At 38.8% G+C, this 15749-nt stretch overlaps 1 protein-coding gene across 1 annotated transcript; it reads left to right on the top strand.

Annotated features, from left to right (window-relative positions):
- Positions 1 to 9591: 9591 nt before the first annotated feature.
- ikzf5 (IKAROS family zinc finger 5) lies at positions 9592 to 15090 on the top strand. The gene is made up of 4 exons (XM_023297301.3): positions 9592 to 10113; positions 10304 to 10470; positions 11890 to 12063; positions 12142 to 15090. The coding sequence occupies exons 2-4, from the start codon at positions 10338 to 10340 to the stop codon at positions 13104 to 13106; spliced, it is 1272 nt and encodes a 423-aa protein (XP_023153069.1). The 5' UTR covers positions 9592 to 10113; positions 10304 to 10337; the 3' UTR covers positions 13107 to 15090.
- The last annotated feature ends 659 nt before the right edge of the window (positions 15091 to 15749 follow it).

The following is a 15749-nucleotide window of genomic DNA, read 5'->3' as shown; positions in this document are numbered from 1 at the left end:
ATCTGATGATATGTTCTACCCAACATCCTGGAACATTTACCTAAAAGGTTGGTTTAATAGTATATTCCCAGAAGAACCCTTGAACATTGGGCTTAATGGTATATTCCATCCAAAATACTTGTACATATACCAAGAAGTCAGTGTAAAGAAATGTAGACCTAAAAGGATTGTTTAAATGAATATTTAAATGATTATTTTCATTATTTAATAATCTGTTATCAGTCAGAACCCTGGCAAACTTATTTTCATCAGTTTTTTTAGTGGAAGCCCGAGGCTCAGCAGCGTCCTCAGACCCACGAGTCGAGGAGTCGCTGAACTTGTTGGTTCGGTTTGAAGGCCTCAGTGTGGTCCAGTAGAAGTCCACGTAGCGGTGTTGGCTTTGAACCGCAGCAACTGGCCACCATCAGGTGGACCGGCTCGTCCTCGTAGGGCTCCTCCTTTAGCCTTGAGGGGACCACAGGAACATTCAGTAGCTGTTGGAGTTCTTCCTGTCGGGCTCGTGGTAGAACAGCTCTGAAGAATCTTGTACTTGTCTTATCTGGAACAATCTAACAGCCTAAACTGTTAACAGCGGTGCAGACAGAAGAAGCAAACACAGGCATAGATTAAGACTCAAACTAGATTTATTTTAGAAAACAAATCAACTTAGAAGCATTTGTTCACACATGTGGCTGAATAGGAGGCCGTCCAATCAGGTTAGAGGTCTTCACTCTGTAGGTTGTTTGTTGGGTGAGACTCTTGGACCTCCATCAGCTGACGTGGATGTTTGATGGTCTTCCTCTCTAGTGCCAGATGATTCATCCATGAATTCAGCAGACTGAAATGAAGCTCATGCTGCCGTTATTGAATTCCTGTTCCAGATCAAATGTTCAGAGCTCACCTTGAATGCAGCCGTCTGCTGTCTGGATAGTTTTTGTCATTGTAGTCTTCAATCAAGTCTTTTTCCTCATGTCAGGATGTGATGAGACTCTCAGTCGCTGCAGACGTCCCTCATTGTGCATCTCCAGAGAAGAAACAGAAAAACTGGTCACTGCTTCTGGTCATCACAAGATGGGTTTCTGACAGGTCACCAGGCAACATCTTTTTATAGTAATGACAAACATACCTGCATTCTACAGGAGTGATTTTCCTCGTGCAGGTCAAGATGTGTGAGGAGCTTAGAGATGACCGGAGCAGGAGTCATCCTCACTAATTCAGCTTCCACCTAGAAACAGAAAGACCACAAACAAACACACTGATATACTCTCAAACGTTCAACCTCACAGCCTCAAAATATCTGTTTAGGAAGTGTTGTGTTTCTAAATTCTGCTGAAAGCATTGACAGACATTCTCTTACAAGGTTGTGTTAAAAGCAGCCTGTCCTCTGAGCTACTGAGAAATCTTCCTGAACAAAGTTTCTACGTGTAAATTGGCTCAACAGAAACTAAAGCCTCAGTCAGAGACAGCAGGTATCGCAAATTATAAACAACTTTCTTTGTTAACTCAGACTTTCTGCTTCAACCTCACATAAAAAGGGGAGTTAAACGCATCAGGTGACTGAAAATGAACGGCTTGTGCAGTTCTAGATCCAAAAGTAGGATGTTTCAACTCATGTTTTACTACAAATACATGCAATAATAAATAAATACAATGGCTGGTTGTTAGTTTATTCACTATTAATGTCACTTTATATACTGGATTGAACTTGAGCAGTGGAAGAGAGAAGGAATTTAATGAGATTATGGAGATTCAGAGAGGTAATGTTGTGCAATGTTAAGCGTGGTTTAATTCAAACCGGCTGAATGTTAAACTTCAGTGCAGCGCAACAGGTTTCAGTTAACCTTAAAGTAAAATAACTTTTTTAAAAGCTAAAATACACAGCAGAGAAATACAGGTTGAGAAGGTCATTCTAATAATGAGGACAGCTGCTGCAGCAACTAACACAGGTGTTCAGTGGTAAGTTAGCCACCTGTGTTAATTAGCCCGCTAGCTAACTTAGCCGCTTAGCTAGCTAACGCGTCCGGACCAACTGCTCAAACACGACAAAACACAACTCTTCACAAGTCGCTGACTTAACGTACAACAAAACAACGCTGCTGGTTAGAAGTATTTATTTTCTTACCGTGTTTTACTCCAAAAACAAGGTCAACAGCAGCCAGAGATGCTACCACACTTGCCGACCATAGATATACATAGAAGATTAGATATGCTAGCGCGCTGTCTTCTATAGATCTATGGTCTGACCAATCGCTGCTCTCTGGCTCCGCCCTCTGAGAATCTTGTTTTCGTTTGGCTCCACACTTGCTGATGACCACTTCCGGTCTCAGAAAATGAAAAAAACGGACCTTTTTTCCGTTTCTGTCTCTTACTGATTTTATTTTTTTGTTATTCTAAATATAAAATGAAAATCAAAGCAGTTTTAAAATTTCGTATATCCCCTTTTGATCATGAAAAGGAAAAATGCCTTGTATTTCAATTTTAATTTTTGTATTTTAAAACGAAAATCAAATCACCACTCGTTTTTTGTTTTTCAATACCAGTTTCAGAAAGCAAAATCCAATTGCCAAAATGTATACAGACCAGCAAGACAGCCTCTATAAACAGGCTGAGAATCAACAAATTAGATGTCCATTACAACATTACATTAATCACAAAGGAAGAGGCAGAAAACAGTGGTTACAGTGGTCTAATAATTATTTCCAGAGCTGTACAACGTAAACCTCCTCTTCTATTTTCAATATTTTAAACGGTCAGATCCCTAATCTTGACTCAAATCAAATAAATGCAAACAAATGTACAGTATTTTCAGTTTTAAACTATAAAAGAGCAAAATAGTTAATTAAAAAAAGCAACACGTCACAGTTTTTCATTGGTGGAGAGATCCATTTTTAAAAGTTTTGCTTTCATCTGTGATGTTGACAGCTGTTTGCGGGGTTATTTTATGGGGACAACATCCTTTTATGTTGTTGTTTTTTACTTTACTGCACTGGAAGGCTTAATAGATTGCCTAATGCTTACTTTGTCCGAAACAAGTGCAAAATCCAAATAAATGCGCACACGCTACATTTGGACAGATTAGATATGTCAGTGTCAGAGACTTCAAGGGTAAAGTCCTGAGTACATCAGAGAGTAATGGATGAACCAAGATGGAGAGATGAAGCCGGGGGAAAGGGGGTATCTCCCTGAGTCCTGAGCAATGGAACCAAGTGAAGGACCAGATTTCAGAAATTGACGGTGCCGTTGAGAGAGTATAAGCATTCCTTTCATTGTTATCTGTTGAACTAAGTGAACATGTTGGATAATTAGTTTTGTCAAGGATCAGTGTCCAAAGGTTCAAGTAAACCATGAAGCTCGGATGAAAAATTTAGAACATCCTATTAAAAACTAGTGAAATTTCTCCACAAGTTGAGATAAAATTTGAATAAAGTGGAAGTGAAACGTCCATGTCAACTGTTTAATTATTTGAACAGTTTTAAATTTTACTATATTTTGTTCCTAAATTCCCCCCTTCAATCCACCCTTCAAATGGGATCAGGATAATCCTGATTGTATCCCAGACCTACTAAAAAAGTTTTGGACAACACATCGCTTACTGCAGGTTTGATCCTGATCGAAACCAAGCCTGGATTACTTGACCTAAGCCGATTTCAGGATCTTTTTTATTTTCTTTTGATTAACCCACTTTCAAGATTTGATCCAATACGAACAGATTACATAGAACTAGTGATGGCTGATCGAGGCTTTGTTGAAGCTTCGACACTTCATTCAAAACATGGTTCATTACTCGAGGCCTCAATGACACACAGTGCTCGAGTAGGACATCTAGTGGTCAATAATATGAAGTGCAATCAAGACGTGGTCGTTGGTTCATGGATTGTTTTGGATTTGATTCGCCATGCACACATTCCTGTTTGACTACACTAGATGATTGTATGGGTTGTAGTGGACACAAAAATAATATTACTAGTAATAATAATGACAATAACTATTGAAGAGCACGTTTCTTATTTCCCATGTTTGTCTGTATCCCTATATACTCTTTGCTTATATTCCGTGTTATGAAACATTTAAACGGTGCTGCTACATTCATGAGATGCTCTACAAATACAGACTGATGTCATTTTCACATGGGGCTGGTGCAAATAAAGATTTTATGGATTATTATGGATTTTGGCAAAGTATGTCTTGGGGTTTATTGGTAAAGAGGTCAGTAAAGAGGGTGTGCTTATGTAACTGGTTATGAGGTTTTATTGAGAAATAATTTATCAACAGTTTTGGGACCACTGTTCCCTCTAAGCTGTGCGCGATACTTTTTTTTTTTTTTTTTGCGCATTTATCATCTATTTTTTTTTGCCATTTTCGAGTTTTTTTTAACTTGAGTCTCGACTCGACCGTTTTTCTTAGGAGGCTGGACTTTAGCCTTTGTGCTGGAGGGTTGAACCCTCAGTTCCAAGACTTTCCAAGCCTCCAGACCTCCCGAGTCCTCAGGACCTGAGCTTTCACACAGTCTGAGGGCTGAAATTTTCTAAGTCCCACAGTAGTTCTCTGTTAGATTGAACTTCCAGACAGTCCAAGGACTGATATCTTCTAAGTTCCTGAGTACTTCTCTGTTAGTTTGAACCTTCACACAGTCTGAGGACTGAAATCTTAAAAGTTCTTGAGTAGTTCTCTGTTAGTTTGAACCTTCAGACAGTCTGTTAATGTTTCGATTAAATCTTTAAGGTTTTTCTTTTTAACTGTTTTACCACCTTTTAATGTTTAATTTTCTTTTTAAATCCTTCATTGTATTTTCTGTGTAATTCCTATTTGAACTTTTATTGTCTTTAAGATATAATTTTCTAATTAAACATTTAATTTTTTAATTAAATGTTCTGTCTTTTTATTGGATAGGTGTAGTGAGAGACAAACAGGGGAGAAGAGTCGGGGGAAGACTTGCAGCAAAGGGCCACTAGCGGGACTCGAACCCGGGACGCTGCGTCAGGGACCAGCCCCTGTACATGGATCACCCGCTTAACCCGTTGAGCTATATGAGCACCCATGTTTTGTCTTTTTAAGGGTTTAATGATCTGATTAAATGTTTTGCATTTTTAAAAATGTTTGACATTCTTCTTGTTTAATTGTATTTTTTAAATGTTTAATGATGGAAAATACTTCATCTGTAATTTCTGATATTTGTATTTTAAAAATTTTGTTTAATTTCATAACGACATGTATTGTATCATGTTGAATGATCTCATTCCATATTTTGTCTGTTTAATAGAGTTAAACATTAAATTACATTAAATTATATTAAACAGACAAAAATATGGAATGAGATCATTCAACATGATACAATACATGTCGTTATGAAATTAAACAAAATTTTTAATATACAAATATCAGAAATTACAGATAAAGTATTTTCCATCATTAAACATTTAAAAAATACAATTAAACAAGAAGAATGTCAAACATTTTTAAAAATGCAAAACATTTAATCAGATCATTAAACCCTTAAAAAGACAAAACATTTAATTAAAAAATTAAATGTTTAATTAGAAAATTACATCATAAAGACAATAAAACTTCAAATAGGAATTAAACAGAAAATACAATGAAGCATTTAAAAAGAAAACTAAACATTAAAAGGTGGTATATGTACATATAATTTAATTGTATTTAATGTTTAACTCTATTAAACAGACATAATATTAAATTAGATAATTCAACAACATACAATACATGTCATTATGAAATTAAACAAAATTTTTAAAATACAAATATTAAAAATTACAGATAAAATATTTTCCATAATTAAACATTTAAAAAATAAAATTAAACAAGAATATTAAACATCTAAAAAAAATGCAAAACATTTAATTAGATTATTAAACCTTTAAAAAGACAAAACATTTAATTAAAAAATTAAATGTTTAATTAGAAAATTACATCTTAAATTTCTTAAATCTTTTTAACAATAAAACTTTTAAAAAGTTTTATTGTCTTAATTTTTTTTGTTTGATTTAATTGCTTTTTGTTATGTAGTTTATTTCTTTAATCTTCTTTTTCTGTCAAGACATTAACCCCAACCTTACAAATGAAATAAACCCTTAAATCACAATGAAAATACTTCTGTTGTCACAATCATGAGTTAGTCAGTTATTCAGTTTATCAGTTCAACTTTATTTGTTTAGCACCTTTTACACAGATGACAAAACTAAACAAGCAAAGAGAAAAAACTATGATTAAAACACAAAAACATTAAAAAAAAAACATTTAACATGGTAATAAAATATGTTGTGTTCAGGGGATGGAGGGAGTTTATTGAAGTCTTCTTGGGCTCACATGGGAAATCATTTAAAATATAAACTTGATATTCAGTCTAAGGAAACTGCAGAGTGACAGAAGAACCAACAATATCTCCTGTTTTCTCCTTTAATGAGTCGACTCTTCTTGTGCTTTCAGACCAAAGAACTACAGATTCTTCACAACCTGCTCAAACTCTTGGTACAGGACCTCACCACACGGGTCAAGAAGGTTTCTGTCTCATTTCTACTCTGAAGCTCACCTTCTCCTGCTCAAACTGCTGACAAATGTTTCTGCTGCTCTAAAGTCTGGTCTCCAGAACTTCCTAAAAACTCTCAAAGTCTCTTCTGCTGCAGGTTGCTTTGTAGAACTGTTGCAGAAAACCTCACTAAACCACATGGAGGAGCCTCAAGATAGTCGTCCAAATGAAACCATACAAAAACCAAACTAGTACAACCCAAACGCTAAAGTCTCCTGCAGCCTACCAGAGAAGCTCTGAGAACAGAGAATCAGGACAGGAACTCTTACCTTCTGGACAACCAACATCAGTTCTCAAACAAGAACACAGAATGTGTCTGACCAAAAACCTCTGAAGACTCACTACAGCCAAGATAAAGACACAGCTGCACCAAATCTACTAATCACTGCACACATTACCACCATGTGCTAACTGTGGCTAAAGAACCTCATTTACCAAGACAACTATCCAGTACAAAGCCCTACAACACACCAAGAAACACATTAAAGCCTATTTTACTGCTGGAAGCTGCAAGCCAACGCCTAAAGAACAAACTAAAGCAAAGGAGCCAAACCCAGTTCAGTGGTGAAGAGAAGCAGAGGAAATGTTTGTCTGCAGCTAAATAAAGCAGGAAGACACTGAGCTGCTCAGGTGTTCCTAATAACACCAAGCAGCCACCTGGACAGCCAATAGGAACACAGCCACCTGGACAGCCAATAGGAACACAGCTTCCTGGAAGTCCAGAGGGCTGGCTTAGTGAAGGAAATTTAATTTAAAGTTGAAGCAGAAAGTTAACAAAGAAAGTTGAAAACCACCTTCTGATCCCTGAAATCTCTGAGTTTTCACACAAAGAACACCTGAACATGTCAAACTGGTTCCATAGTAGAACCATCATTGTAAAAACGTCATAGTATGGTGTGTTGCTCAAAAAACATTAGGACCCGGCTGTCAGGGGACAAACATGTAAGAAACATGAGAACAGAGAGAACCCAACCAGTAGGTCACAGTTTATCATCCCCCAGTCATCTCCTGAAGTCCATATGGTGAGAGACATCAGTATCTGGTTGTTCATTTACCAGAGGATGCTTATAATCATGCTGATGTGGTCTGTACTCTACAGTATTTTAGTGACTCAATAAATGCCTATGTTGTTTTTATTTTAATGCTTTTTAGTTTTTAATAAACATTTAACAGCCTATATGTAATCAATAAATGACCTTTGCCTATCTTACGAAAAACTCACTCAGAACTCTGATATGTTAACAGTACTAAATAAATCAATAAATACATGCATACACACAAAAATGAGTTAATACATTAACTGTGTTAAGATAAGATTTAGATTTTTTTTAAAAAAGTTGTTTATGTTTTTGCAGAATCCAGTATTGCTCACTGGTTGGTCATTACATTTTATTAGTTTGATTTCACTGTTTAAAATGATGCCACCTCTTTTCAGACAGAACCTGTGATAATAAAACAATACAAAATTTTTAGTTCTGTGTTAATAAAGCACTTAAAGCTTTAAGTATGGCTAAATGCTTTTTTCAAAATTAAATATATCACTCCTTAGGTGGTAGTGGCCCCAAGTTCAGTAAAGTTGGAAAGATATTCACAGATTCGGGCTTCCAGCATCAATAACTCGTTAGATATAGGTTGTCAAAACATAAACGGTGCCTCTTTCCCATTGTTGCAAGGCAGACAATGTGCTACAAGCCCAGTTTTATCAAAGGTAGCTGTCTTTCAAGCTACAGGAATAACATTGGTGTCTATGGAGTGAACAGGGTCCGTCTGCAATTTGCAAAACCACTGCAACAGTAAAGAGAGACAAATATTCAATGACTTCACTCTTATACATTGTAGTGTCACTAAAATCACTGCAGCCTTCAACTGGCTCCTGTTGACAAAGTGTTTTAACAGAAATGTAAATGCTGTAATTTGATTCTTTTAATGAACCATGTAACTTGAATGGATGTGATGCTGGTGTGACCACAGTGCACACGTCTGATGTTGCTCACAGTGGTCCAAGGAACACTCAGGGAGTTTGTGTGTTTGCTCAGACTCATGAAAAATTACAGGGAACATTGTTTGGAACTCAAGCAGTTCCTTCTTTTACTCACTATCTCCCCAGCCTTAGAAAAAAAACCTGTTCACGCGGCACAGATGAGGCTGAGGTACACAGGAAATGTTTGGCTCCATTGTACAAGTTTGGGTAAACGGTTTTGTGGGTTGCCCAGTAAGCCAGTGGGTCTGCCGTTCTTTCTACAATTGCATTCGCTGTGGCGCTTTGCATTTGCCAGGCTCTACATGCGTCTTCGTCTAATAGGCTCCACAGTTGAACTGAAAAATATTGAAGATCATCATCATCATCACCAGAAATGTCAGTCATTCCCTATTCAGAAGAGAAAAAGAATACCTGTGGAAGGTGCTGCTGGTGGTGGAGGATGAGGCTGCGGTGGTGCTTGTGACGTAGATGACTGCTGCTTGGTATTCTTTATGTTAATTGTTGTGCATTCTGTTATTAAACGTTTTTTCACACTGACTGCCACTCTGATTGGTGAATCCAAAAGTTTTGAACTGCAGAGCCACAAGTGTAGCAACAGTCAGTGAACTGTTCTTTTCTTTGGTTTGTAGTCTGTCAGCTAAGCACCTGACAAGGTTCTGTGCCAGGTGTTGTGGCATAAGGGTGGTGAGTTGGGTATATATATATATATATTTATATATATATATATATATATATATATATATATATATATATATATATATATATATATATATTCTCTATGAAATACGAAATCTGACATACTACTAAGTCTCAAAGCAAAAACAACAGCAAAAAAAAACAATCTATTCTGCGAAAAACAATTCAAATGAACAACACTCAATAGGGATCTCCTATCCCGGAACACTCGATCCCACTGAGTGATTCACATAACAAACCGAACCAATCAGGTGATTCGAAGCAGTTGAGTGCTTCAAACGTCACTGAAGTGATTCAAACGTCACGAGTCACGTGACCAAACCACGCCTCGGCACAGTGGCTCGATACGTTTGCTTCATGAGCTACAGCGCATGTGTCGAAGCCTCGGGTATCAGAGGACCATCACTACATAGAACCATCTGCTTACAGCCGCGCATGTAGGAACCGCTGTTAGCGGGAACACGGAAATTGTCGGGGGACGGTTTTAGCGGTGCACACAGTGAACTCTAACCCTTTCAGCTGCTTTATTGTTTTGATTTCGCGGGGTGTCTTTTTGCGTAAATTGAAGCTACTTTATCGAGGGGGAGAAATATTTAAAACGCGTATTATTCTTGAGGGTTTACTTAAACAATGACTGTGTCGAACAAATTCTGTCGTCGCCGCTGATAAAGATGCTTTCTCCCAGGTGAGCTAACGTTAGCGGTGCGGCTAACGTAGCGTACGTAGCTTTGGTAACAACATGACAATGCTGAAGAGCGCTGAGTAGCAGAGACCGACCACACATCGGTAGATTTCCTGCTTGTCGGTCATTACTTTCAAGGGTTGTCCTTGTGTCTGGGTAGCCACAAAACGGCGTTTCAGACCAAACCTATCAATCCTGCTTCCATTTAACCGGCGGTTTATCATCGACCAGGTAGGTGGTGAATCTTTCAGAACGCGCTAGCTAACGTTTATGATTCTGATCGTTTTACTTTTTAAAAACTACTTGGTCGCATGTGTGTTTCTTTAACTTTTTAGTAAAATAGCAAGTTACCTGATCTCACCTCAATCCATGTTTGGTGTTTAGTAACTGCAGTAACACGTATCAAAATGTCTTTACGCAGTGTGGGACATTTGCATCACTACCGTTCTCTTTCGATGGGGGAGGAAAAGCCTGACACGCTGGACTTTGTGAAGGATTTCCAGGAGTATCTGAGCCAGCAGACTCAACATGTCAACATGATATCAGGCTCTGTAAGCGGCGTCAAGGAGGCGGACGAGCTGGCTGCAGGTCACTAGCTTTTTGACATTTACCTTTTGTTTGCTAGCATATTGGTTTAGAACAGATGTATGCACCTTTAGAATTAGCTGTAAGAGGAATCAAGCATGGCAATAATCATCCCTGGCTATATTACATTATTCAAAATTGCATAACCACTGCCATTCTTGTGTAGCATCGTACCACAGGGAAGTTTAACACAAGTACAACTTATCGATGAGTGACAAATTCAACCAAAACCCTGAACTCTTGACCACTACAGTGATGAGATCTAGTGATTCTGTTATGCCACGGGAGAGCATTTTATCACCATAGTTTGGGTCCACGTGTTCCCTCGAGCCTTGATTATGCTCTCCGGCAGACAACCACATGTACAGATGCCTGGTTCTTGTCATCATTCTGCTTTCTAAAACCGTTCCTTACATGCATAGTAGATCAGGGGCACGTGTAGCAAAGTTACTGCATTGAAACAAGTTTGGGCTTTAAGCAGACCCTCACATACTTGGAGGAATGAAGACATTTGCCTCATACAGTCCCTCATCTCACTCACAGGATATAGGATGTGGGTATTGGCCTACCATTTGCCCCTCCTGTCAGCCAGCTTTCCCCTCTCTTTCCTCTGTCTGTCTGTTACAGTGTATTTTTTACTTTACTCAGGAAACGACAACCTCTGGGCAGCAACCTGCCACACTGACAATTCCAAGTTTTGCAGAGAGTTTACCTAGTGTGGTAAAGCAGTCTAGCTAGTGGTGTTTTTTGATGTATTGGCTATTTTAATCTCAGTTTTGGACTCAGCATCTGTCACTTGGCTCTGTCATGCTGACTGTAATTGGTTGAAACAAAATACAAACAAATAAGCGTTTTTTCCCCTATAGCAGAATGATACTGATACTGACGACATGGATCCTAGTAGACCCTTGCATACTTGTTGATACTGAGAAGGTATAATGCCTTGATTATACTCCCTTGTGGTGATGCACATCAACAGCTTTTGATACCTGTGGAAGATTTTTCCTGCCGCCGCTGCAGGAAAAATCCTAGAGGAAACACTGAGCATGTGAGGCATTCTCCACTAACATCATCAAAATACCAAATGAGGAAATATCTTCGGAAGAACAGCATTCCCTTCCCTTGGAGAATCAATGCCGACGTGTATTGAAGCTGCTTGGTGGCACGTTGTCGTGGCCTGATACCTTACTAAAATGTTTTATTTTGGTGTTTCCTCTAGTTTGTTGTCCATCTGTATGTGTATGATTTGTAATCAACTGCCAAGTCATTTTTTGAAATGCACTCGAAATAGTCACACTATTCATGAATATAAGACGTTATTGCAGAATGATTTGTTTCTTTCTATAGTAAGCTATAACCAGAGTTTTTGTTTCATTGCATTCTGTCCTCGTTTTATAAAACCTACTAACTTCCTGTATGCAGACTGCAGTCAGAATGGACTGGATCACCCTGCAGTGGACATGTCATTGGAAGATACCTCAGGGATCCTGGTGGATGGCTTTGAGAGGACCTATGACGGCAAGCTCAAGTGCCGCTACTGCAACTATGCTACCAGAGGCACAGCACGACTCATTGAGCACATCCGAATTCACACTGGTAAGTATTAATAGTTTACCTTCAAGGAATAATCCTGACAAGATTTTGTTATTGAGCCTGTTTTCCTCAATTAAACAGGAGAGAAACCTCACCGCTGCCACCTTTGCCCATTTGCTTCGGCTTACGAGCGTCATTTGGAAGCCCACATGCGATCACACACAGGCGAGAAGCCTTACAAGTGTGAGCTGTGCTCCTTCCGCTGCAGTGATCGGAGCAACTTGTCACACCATCGTCGAAGACGTCACAAACTCCTGCCAATGAAAGGCGCTCGTTCACTTTCTCATAAGAAGATGCTGAGTGTTTTACAGAAAAAAGCCAGCTCGCTGGGCTACGGCCGCCGGCTCCTCATCAACTTCAGCCCCCCTTCTATGGTGGTGCACAAGACTGACAACGTGAACGACTACTCCCATGAGCTGCCCCACTTACGTCAGGAGAGCTATGATAATCAGAGTAGAGTAGCCGAGGATGGGCTCTCCACAAATCAAAATCACCATCACCATGAAATGGTCATGGATAACCCTCTGAATCAACTGTCAACCTTAGCAGGTCAGTTGGCCAGCCTCCCTTCAGATTCCCAGGCTCAGAATCAGGCTCCCATGTCTCCAGGAGCGGAGTCTATCGTCGATGAGAAGCCCTTCCTCATCCAGCAGCCACACCCTGCCACAGCTCCCGTTGCTGTCACAGCAAGTATGGCTCATGCTTCCTCCTCTTCCCCAATCACCCCAGAGCCCCGGGCTCCTCCCCACAGTAACTGCAGCCCTGGAGGGGGACCCTGCAGCGAGCACAGCGGGCGCACCAGTACCCCCAGTATCTCCAACAGCCAACCCAGCACACCGGCCCCAGGCCTGTCCGTACCACTTCAGGACCCCCACATGCTGCATCACTGCCAGCACTGTGACATCTATTTCCCTGACAACATCCTCTACACCATCCACATGGGCTGCCATGGCTACGAGAACCCATTCCAGTGCAACATCTGCGGCCACAAGTGCAAGAGCAAGTACGACTTTGCCTGCCACTTTGCACGAGGGCAGCACAAGTAATGGATGAATGGGTAATACTTTGAAAGGACTTTTAACGGACAGCATTGTTTTATTAATTCCATAGTTATTTTATTTATTGGTTATTCACTTTATTGGCCTTTATGTAGCCTAGTCTTTGAGAGTTACACAGAAAATGTTAACATTCAGATGGTTTCATTTTGTGAAATTAAAGGTGCCCATTCAAGCGTATTAAAAAGGGATGATCAGTGTTTTCGACAGGTTGAGAATTTATTTGTGGCGGTGAAGGCAGTTATATTCACATGCTCTCTTAAATTTAAAAAAACAGCTTCTCTACTAAGCAAACTAATAAACATTATTTGAGATCAGAGGTCTCCAAATTTGGCTTTGGTTTGAAAACAAAAAAAGTGAAATTTTGTTCATATGTTGGACCTTTTCTTCAGTACATGAAATTAATTGAACGGAAAACTTTTTTAGATATGTCTTTCATAGGGAATACCATGCAGCATTAAGGTAACAACGTATGGTACCAAACAAAAATGACTTTCACTGTAAATATCCAAAGTACCTCAAAAGTAATGCATGTACATGACTGGAATTAGAAGCGGCTGGCACATGCAAAATGCAGTTCTATACCTTTTCAGTAAAGGGCTAATATTAATGACAGTCTACATATTTTTAAGAAAATCACACACATACACTTGCTAAATGCAATGTTATTGAGTGAAATTCCCCTAAAGATATGACTGTAGCTCATCTGTGCCCGCCAAGAGAGTTAAGGGACGTGGATCTACTCACATGTCGGCTCTGTTCTCATCCGTATGTAAATTTGGGGGAAAAATCTAAAGTATGAATAACTAAGAGGGCCACAAATAAATTCTCAACACTCCTGGAGCTATATCTAATTCTTGTTCTGATGAAACTAACTCAGGAGTGAAACTGTTGGCCTTGAGTGATCTTACTTAAGCCTTGTTGAAATTATTTCAGTGCTTGGTGCATTATTCCTCTTTCTTTGCAGTGCCTGACCTAGTCACATTCTTGTATGTCCAAGATAGAGAGGACTGTTACTTTAAAGACTTATAGATATTACAATAACCTCTTTTTACAATAACAAATAGACCCAGGACCTTAGTAAAAAGTTTGGCCATTGTAGTTTTCTATGGTAGCCATGATTTTTTTTCTTCTTTTTTTTTCTTTGCCAAAATTGTGCTCCATGAATGCTGCTAAGAAACTTCTCACTAAATGCCAGATCTACCACATAGCTGGCATCTAGAGTAAAACCTGACCAAGCTTTGTATCAGTGGTTTTTGGTCAGCTAGCGAAGTTGTTGAACAGAATTTGTTGTGTTGTTTCACAATTCCTCCATACAGTGCCCTTCCTTGACCTCCATCATGGTAGCTTCACTCACTTTGTTAAAAGGGTTTTGGATATCCTTTTGATTACACCTTGTCTTATTCTGCTCTTTTGATATTGTATGGAGTCACTTTGATATCAAGTATCTCTGTCTTTAGGACAGAATCACTAAGTCTCGTGTCTCGTGAACACTTTTTCAGAATTGCCACGTAGCACTGGGGTTGCCACGTTTTAGCCTTTGTGATAACAGACACTGAGATGTCCCTTTCATCATATGGATTCCAGTGCTTTTCTGAATATTTACTGAGTATTGTATTCTGAATGGTTGGATAGATGTTCAGTGTCAAAAAAAAGCAAAATCGTGTTACTGTAAGATTGCTACTTTAGCAAGGTTGTCCTGTGTCTTGGGTACTGTTGTCTGTTGCTTAGCAACATGTGTGGAGAACATAGTTGCTGTTTTTTTTTTTTTTTAGGACCACCTCCTTGTTACCATGCTTACCAGTAATGAGGACATCCAGTAATGACTGCCTTATGTTCTGTCAGTGTGTCGTAGGTTCCTAGGTAATGGTGAATGTTTCAGCCTTTTGGCGATCACACTCTCCCTCTGGGATGGCAAATCATTTTATTGTGAGATGGATTACTAATTTATAAGTAAAGTGTTTTCTAACTGAAATGCGCTTTGTCTTTTGTTTTCTTTTTTGCCATCTTTGTATTTAATCCTGTGAACCCCAAGCAGTCACAGTTTTTACTCACTGTGGGCTCGTTTTTCACTGCACTTTAAAGTACTACACCTCAACATCAGCACAGTAAGGGTTTACAGTAGAGAGAACTTTCCAAAATGTCTTCTATGCAGTTTAGCATAGTTATGCCATAAATCATAAGAAAGTACATTTTTTGATTATTCATTATACAAACTAGAAAAGCACTCAGAGAGTGCAGTACTCTGCCAGGGCTGCTCAGTTCACTAAAACGTCATATTTTTGACATACTAAACTATGACGTTTTAATGATTTTTTTTGGACCACATACTAAAATATGAAGTTTTAGTGCCATTTTTGACGACATACTAAACTGACTTTTTTCACATTTTGTACGACATACTAAACTATGATATTTTTGTTATATTTTGTACGACATACTAAACTAAGACGTTTTTGTCATGTTTTGGACGACATTTTAAACTGACATTTTTGTGACATTTTGGACAACATCCTAAACTATGACATTTGTTTTTCCACATTTTGAATGACACACTAAACTATGATGTTTGTTTTTCCATATTTTGGACGACATACTAAACTATGACATTTTGGTCAAATTTTGGAACACATA

Source organism: Amphiprion ocellaris, chromosome 16 (assembly GCF_022539595.1).
Source record: "Amphiprion ocellaris isolate individual 3 ecotype Okinawa chromosome 16, ASM2253959v1, whole genome shotgun sequence".
In the NCBI taxonomy this organism is placed as follows: domain Eukaryota; kingdom Metazoa; phylum Chordata; class Actinopteri; family Pomacentridae; genus Amphiprion; species Amphiprion ocellaris.
The sequence above is the reverse complement of the archived record's forward strand: the minus strand, read 5'-3'. Positions and strand labels throughout refer to the sequence as shown.